The 7,352-nt window shown below is 35.8% G+C and overlaps 2 protein-coding genes across 3 annotated transcripts in view; one reads left to right on the top strand and one right to left on the bottom strand.

Moving 5' to 3' along the window:
- Window positions 1-2,358, top strand: part of LOC128249058 (uncharacterized) — a 3,616-nt gene extending 1,258 nt beyond the window's left edge. Inside the window, exon 2 of the mRNA XM_052971586.1 lies at window positions 1,108-2,358. Coding sequence (XP_052827546.1) covers window positions 1,170-1,778 — 609 coding nt within the window. The 5' untranslated portion in view covers window positions 1,108-1,169 and the 3' untranslated portion in view covers window positions 1,779-2,358. The remainder of the gene's footprint in view (window positions 1-1,107) is intronic.
- The window catches only part of LOC106869319 (organic anion transporter 3), a 35,733-nt gene extending 28,865 nt beyond the window's left edge, over window positions 1-6,868 (bottom strand). The window contains exons 1-2 of one of the 2 annotated variants that reach the window (XM_052971580.1): window positions 6,460-6,868; window positions 346-829 (exon numbers count right to left, since the gene is read on the bottom strand). In XM_052971580.1, coding sequence (XP_052827540.1) covers window positions 346-484 — 139 coding nt within the window. In that variant the 5' untranslated portion in view covers window positions 485-829; window positions 6,460-6,868. Of the gene's footprint in view, window positions 1-345; window positions 830-6,459 lie in introns of those variants that run through there. The other variant, XM_052971581.1, reaches the window with a different exon arrangement.
- Between the last annotated feature and the right edge of the window lie 484 nt (window positions 6,869-7,352).

Here is a 7,352-nt window from a genome sequence, read left to right as displayed (position 1 = left end):
TGTGTGTGTGTGTGTGTGTGTGTGTGTGTGTGTGTGTGTGTGTGTGTGTGTGTGTGTATGTATGTATATATGTATGTATGTATATAGGGTGTGCTGTTCTCTGACGGTGAGATCAACAAAAAAGCACTCAGCTTGTGAGAGATAAATATTATTTAATAAACACAATATATATTTCTATGAGCTACTAACAGTTTCATAATGTTCTGTCTTAGATATTTTTTTCACATGAAACTAATAGCAGCTCATAAAAATATATACTGTGTTTATTGAATAATATTATGTAAGTACACACACACACACACACACACACACGCACACACAGAGAGACGCAATCATTATACATACCAAAGTATACGTAGAAGAAGCTGTTAGTTGACACTAAAAGTATAGGAATACAAAGTATTATGTATTGAGTGGTGTGGAAATATTTGGAATCTCCCAAAGAAGTCATAATTCCATCGACATCAATCTGAGAAGGCTTCATCTTGTTCGTTTCTGTCTTTGTTTATTCTTTCTTTTCTTTGGTTTTCTTTTCCGTGTTTCTTAAATATTACTTCTGAGTAGAAAGATAGTGGATGGCAGAATTGGTAGGACGCCAGATAAAATGTTTCACTGGATCAAAATATGATGGTTTACATTAGTTCATACTGTGTCAGAACCAGGTTTACACAACTGAGAGAATAATACTTGTTAATCATACCTACGGCATCATAATATAAATCCTAACGGAGTAGTCAACTCGATTTATTCAAGTGAGCCCTTGCATAAATTCCAGCTGGTAGATTACAGTTGTATTCCTATACACATGATTTCGTTAAATATATATTATCTATAAAAAACAAAAAAAACATGCTGCTGAATATAATTTCGAAATTAACCTATTCAAAACTATATAGTAACATGTTTTTTTAAAGTTATTTAGAAATTTAGCTCTGTATTTAAGTGAAATGAGGGGCATAATATATTGTAAATGGTATTTCGTGAATACTTTGAAATACAAACCTTGTACCCTTATTGTCACATTACAACACCTGATTTTCCAGTTTTCCTTTCTATATCAACACTTCAAAACTATAAAGCCACTAGTACATTTTCATTTCTTTCCAGATTGTTTCGGAAAATATCCAACTCAATCGTATTCTTTGTGATACAGATTATACATTTCCAGTATGCTTAAGGCTACAAAGTTTTCCGAAATTGAACAAGGGAAGATTCTTGTACTGAATAACCGGAGGATTGCCGATAAAATTCGGCGAAACAGAACGCCAGTGGACGATTTTCTGAAAGATCCTGATGGATACAACGGGGTTCATGCCGGTGGACTTTCCAAGGTTACATCAGAAAGGAATGAAAGGGCCATTGTCAGAGCTGTGAAGAAGTCACGCTGCTCTTCTGTTTTCAAAATCAAGGCATCAGCAGGAGTAGGAGCCTCAATATCTACCATAAGAAGAGTGATTTTGAACCATTGTTTCCACCCGAAAAAGCAGCTGAGACGTCCGTTATTGTCTCCTTCCCACAAAGCTCTTAGATTGATGTTCGCTCGGCAGTATCAGACGTCAGATGGTGAATGGACCGGGTTTCTTTTCTCTGATGAGAAAAAAGAAAAAGGGATTTGGATGGCCCCGACAGTTATAATTATTACTGGGCAGATAAATGCATACAAAATTCTACTTATTCCACGTGGCAGAACAGCAGAGGAGGTCATAGTGCGGGGAACAATTTTTGCCAATGGGAAGCTGCCACTTGTCATCATGTATAGCCGTTTCAATGCTACATGATACATCGATATGTTGGACGGGGCTCACACTGAACAAAGACGGAGGAAGGAGAACTTCATATTTCAACAGAACAATGCACCTATTCATAAAGCAAAGGCAACTTTGGATATCTTCGATGCAATTGGATTTGAAGTCATATCATGGCCTGTAAGAAGCCCCGACTTTAGCCCTGGAGAGAATGATTGGCGATATGTCACGAATGTTGTATACAACGAAAGCAAGCAGTATTCTGTTAATGAACTCGAAGCGCCACATAAATAAGCACGTAAAATATAGGTGCCTTTCTGAAAAGCACAGCTCTACGATGTGAATCTCTTCGTTGCTCAACAAGGATCCTGGAAGCACTGGAAAGGCTAAACTTTAAAGTGCAGTTAAATCATTAATACCACTTCCCAAACAGGCTCATTATGGTATACACCGATGAAAGATTGATTCCCAGCCATTTCCCTATAAAGAAATGTATATGTTCATACTTGTACCACGAATACTGAAGTTAATATTTTAGGCGAATAAAATTATTTGATTCTAAACAACTGCTTCTCACCACAACATGTAATATCAAAAAAAAAAAAAAAGAAAATTTAACATGAACTGTACAAAAATTGCACTTTTTATTTACAATAAAAATAGAAATGATGTCATATTGTAGAAAGATAATCGTTAATATTCACCTTGCAAAATATACGACCATCCTTTTGTCATATGTTTTATATATATATATATATATATATATATATATAATCGTAGTGGATCCATATACATTCCTAGAATCTTGTGGTTATCACAGAAAGCTTCTCTAGCGGACTCGGCTAACAAACGACATGGTAATCCAATGCAGAGGGGTATATTGCAGAGATCCATAGAGCAAAAATTCAGTAGAATCGATCGATGAAACGATTTCACGAGGAGTATATAAACCATGAAAAGTTTGGAGGTATGAGAGGTGAATATGTTTATTTAACCACTTGTTATCTTTCGGGTTACAGCCTTCACCTAATAATAATTTCAGTATATAATAAATTATGCTTACATGTCTGCACTAATATGCATGCTACGCGTTATACAATACAGTTATATATCCACAAATCGATGCAACTAACTTTCTTTATCTGCATTGATTTGTGAATATAAAATTGTATTTATATGCGTAGCATACAATTTATGTAAACGTAATTTATTATACACTGAAATTATTATTACATGAACAAGGCTGCAAAATAGCTGTAACCTTAAAGGTAAGTAATTGATTATATTCGCCTCTCATATGTCTTGAAATGTTATGGTTTATGTACATATATATGTATGCATGTATCTATACCTATCTGTATGTGCATGCGTGTTTAAATGTTGATTTGACTAGTTTATCAACAATGGAAAATGTTATCATAAAAATATTTTTACCTCTGCCGTATTGAATGTTATTTAGATTGTTCATAGTATTACGTAAACCGAATACGGTTACTGATGCCTAAGATTACGACTTATTCAAATTCATAGATAACAATGTGATATGTAAAACGCAAAAACAAAACAAAACAAAAGAAGCCTGCGACACGGAGTTAAATTTCACCTTCGTCAGCTTCGGCTGTCACCTTCATAGATTGATAAATGTAGTACAAGTCAAAATATTGAGAAAATTTATTCGACTGTACTCGACTTACAAACTTTGTAGTCATGTTTCAATGTTAGTTTGTTTAATTTTTAATTTGTTGATATGTAATTAAAAAAAAATGAACGTTTAAGTACTCCTTTTGAAAAATTTATAATTGTTTATCTTTTTTTTGTATATAATGATGTATGCTTTGTTATTTTGACCTATATATAAATTTAACATGAACTATATATAAAAGAGTTTATGTTTCTAGTACATATTCTTTCGGACATTTAAAAGTTTAAAATTACAGCTGCATATTGAAACAACCGAGGGTTTGTAAACAGGAGCGTTGCTAGGATCTAAAGTTAGTGGGAGCGAACACATAAAAAAGGCGCCAAGACACGTACCAAACAATTTTTAACCCATGCATTGTATAAAGGGTACAAGTTGAAACAATAGATGCCAGTATTATTCTTCGTAAGTGTCAGTTCGTGGTGAGAGGACAGGCGTTAAGGTTTTGGTAAAGTGGGGAAGGAAGGTATTTATGTTTATTTATTACATAAATGAATTCTAGTTTAGGTGTGGTTAGAGAGAAGTAATTACTTGTGTCCGTTTAAACTGGTTTCAAAGTTTGAGAGAAAGGCAGCAATTACAGGGGAAGTGTTACGTCGAGTACATCGACCCCACTCCTCAACTGGTACTTGTTTTATCAACCCAGAAAGGATGAAAGACAAAGTCGATCTCGGCGAAATTTGAACTCAGAAGATAAAGCCGGACGAAATGCCACTGTGCATTTGGCCTGGCGTATTAACAGTTCTGCCATCTTACCGCTTTATGTGCCTTTTAACGTTAACACTCAAAGACCTCCCTAAAAACATCACACCAACACAGTCATAACATTCTGAGTTTTTAATGAATTTAATCTTGCCGGTACCAACCTCCCGAAGTCTCTACTGATTCTTATGATTATCTTATTGTTAGATGCTTTTTCGATCTTGTTTAGTTTCTTCATATTATATTCCTGTCCCGTTCTGTTGAATTCTTCGATTGTCTACGGTGAAACACGGTTTGCTGTTTCCGGTAAAAATACTCGAATAATAATTGAGGAAGCTATGCATCTGAATCTGAATAATATCCGGAGCCTATAGAAAAGCCAAAGCCAGTGAATAAAACAATGAGTGTATAAGTGAAATTGTTTAAAATAACCACATTGAAGGAGAGACGGCGATCGTGGTCAACAGCAGGAAATTGCACAATTCCACTCTAATATGATACTTGTTTCATGGTCAACAGTGAAGGACAAGTTACAAGAAATGGTCAATTTCGGTTATTCCTCTCCATATGAAAAGAGTTAACCAATCAAGAGAGTGACTTACTCCGAGAAATGTAGAAAAAGTAGTTGCTGTGGAGCAGTAGTTCCCAACCATTTTTTTTGCCAATGGACGCCCTTTGAATCGTATTTTAGTTGGATGGATACCCGTAGCCATTCGATGTTTATAATATCCTATTGTATTTTTATAATTAAATTTTATAAGGGCTTGTAAAAAATTGCTAAAATATTTTGTGTATTATGGACGTATAACCAATTTATTGCACATAAACGTTACTAGTCTGAAACAGTTTTTTCATAGCCTCTGATAAATTACTGTAAACCCCCAATTTACTATATTGCATCTGTAGACCCCCAAAATCTTATATGGACCTCGGTTGAGAACCTCTGACGTACAGGAAATAAACCATTTGTATAGAACAAAAATGTCACTTTTCCAGAAGTATGATTTCAGCTTGGAAAACATTGATGTAAAAAAAAGTAAAATGTAGAAGTTACAGAAAACAAATAAGTTTATTATGGAGAAGGAAGACTGGCACTCAGAGAGAACAGAGGCATGTTGAGCAAAAGTAAAGAAGGAACAATGCATTTAAAGTGTCATTCAAACTGAAAATATCATTCAAATATTCTCTGTACGAATTAAATAACGGTTCTTCATAGTATACCAATCTTCGACATTCAACATTCTTCAAATATAGCGAAATTCTTTAAACACTTTCTCTTATATCAGACATATATATATATATATATATATATATATATATATATATATATATATTATCTATTTCATGCATTCAGTAAAAATAGCCTCTCTGGACACTTGAGCTGATGCCTATCAGGTCATTCACAGCCTCATTACACTGTAAAGGTAAAATCGACAGAAGACATTTGTATTCCCATTTTCTACACGTTAGTATTCCTCATCTGACACAATTCCATTTACAAGCTCAAGACGTTTATTTTGTGTGTTGAAAACTGAGAGCAAGAATATTTTTTCCGGTGTGTAGGTTTTACCATTAGGAAGTACTGGAACATGCACAATGATATACTTCATATCGTAATAGCATAATTTTGGCTTCCTGTAGCTTCTATGATTTTTTGCTAAGTATTTTAATTGCAGCAACTTGAATCTAACGGGAGTAAGCCGTTGACGAATTTTTAACAACTATAACTGAACTGAATTAAAGCATTTATCTAGGCGAAGACGCGCATGTCGTGATATTTTGTATTTTGTAAATAACTCTTTTACTTTCTCTACAAAGTTTAATGAACTTCTTAACACTGATAAAGCCATTTGTGCTTTTTTATTTGTTCAAATGTCATTGCTTACACACACCACACACACGCACATAATTATAATTAAGAGCATAGAAAAAATTTCTACCCTATGTGCTGAAAGTAGACGCTAAATCGGCTCACTTCTTTAAAAATCACAAACTTACACACGTGTTGAAATCGAGGGAGCAAGCCAACGGCAATTAATAACAATATAGATAGCCCTGGATTAGCTAATTTCTGGATTTTCCCAATGGATTTTCCTCATCAGCAGAACATACAGGAAATAAATGAGATATTCATACATTGCCACAGGAAAGCAAACGCATAGTCATAAATACATATAAATACCCCAGATACCTCCAACAACAAATTCCGCGGCTACCTAAGCACATGTGTATCCGGTTGCAGTAGCACATAAGTGGCTATGCTGTGCCGAAGTGAACAGAAATTTTTCAATTATAATAAAACAGGATACTTACTCCCTCCTTTTTGCCGCTTTGCCTCTCACTTCAACTATACTTCCTCTGCTTAACAAGTTTTATTTCTCCCTTTTTACGTCTTTCTTTCAACACACCACAGGTACGTACGTATGCACGTAGGTATTAGCATATTAATATTATTGACGAGATGGTTATAGGATGTGAAATGTTACCTTTACAGCATATTATTCTGTTAGTCTATGATCAAATGCGATCAGTTCATTATCTTATACTGATTATGGTCATTTTACTTTAATCATAACGCCACTTCCGTTCTGCCGGCCACTCCTTGCAGCAACACCTGTCTGTGTTTGGATTGTCCATGTACAGGGGCCATCCGGACTCCCGTTTGCGCCGTGAACAGGGATTAATCTTCTCTCTTCGCTCCTTTGCGCCACATGGGCTCAACTCCCCTCCCCTCTTCATCTAACCCCCTCCTCCTGTCTCTCTCCCCCACCCTCCATCCTACCACCCATCTCTCCCCCTCCCCACCTCCCCTCCTGCTCCGACTCTTACTTCTTTGTACGTCTCTTCACTCTCTTCACTCCTACTTCTATTCACTCCTACCTCTCTTCCTACTTCTCTTCACTCCTACTTCTCTTCCCACTTCTCTTCACTCCTACTTCTCTTCACTCCAACTTCTCTTCCTACTTCTCTTCACTCCCACTTCTCTCCTCTCTCTTACTCTCTCTCACTCTCTTCTCTCGTACTGCTCCCTCTCTCACTCTTACTCTCTACACTCTTACTCTCTTACTCTCTCACCCTTACTCTCTCACTCTCTTCTCTCTTTCCCTCTCTCTCACTCTCTCTCACTCTTACTCTCTACACTCTTACTCTCTACACTCTTACTCTCTTACTCTCTCACCCTTACTCTCTCACTCTCTTCTCTCCTT

Source organism: Octopus bimaculoides, chromosome 11 (genome assembly GCF_001194135.2).
Source record: "Octopus bimaculoides isolate UCB-OBI-ISO-001 chromosome 11, ASM119413v2, whole genome shotgun sequence".
NCBI lineage: Eukaryota > Metazoa > Mollusca > Cephalopoda > Octopoda > Octopodidae > Octopus > Octopus bimaculoides.
Note: the sequence above shows the minus strand (reverse complement) of the source record. Positions and strands in the feature narration are given on the sequence as shown.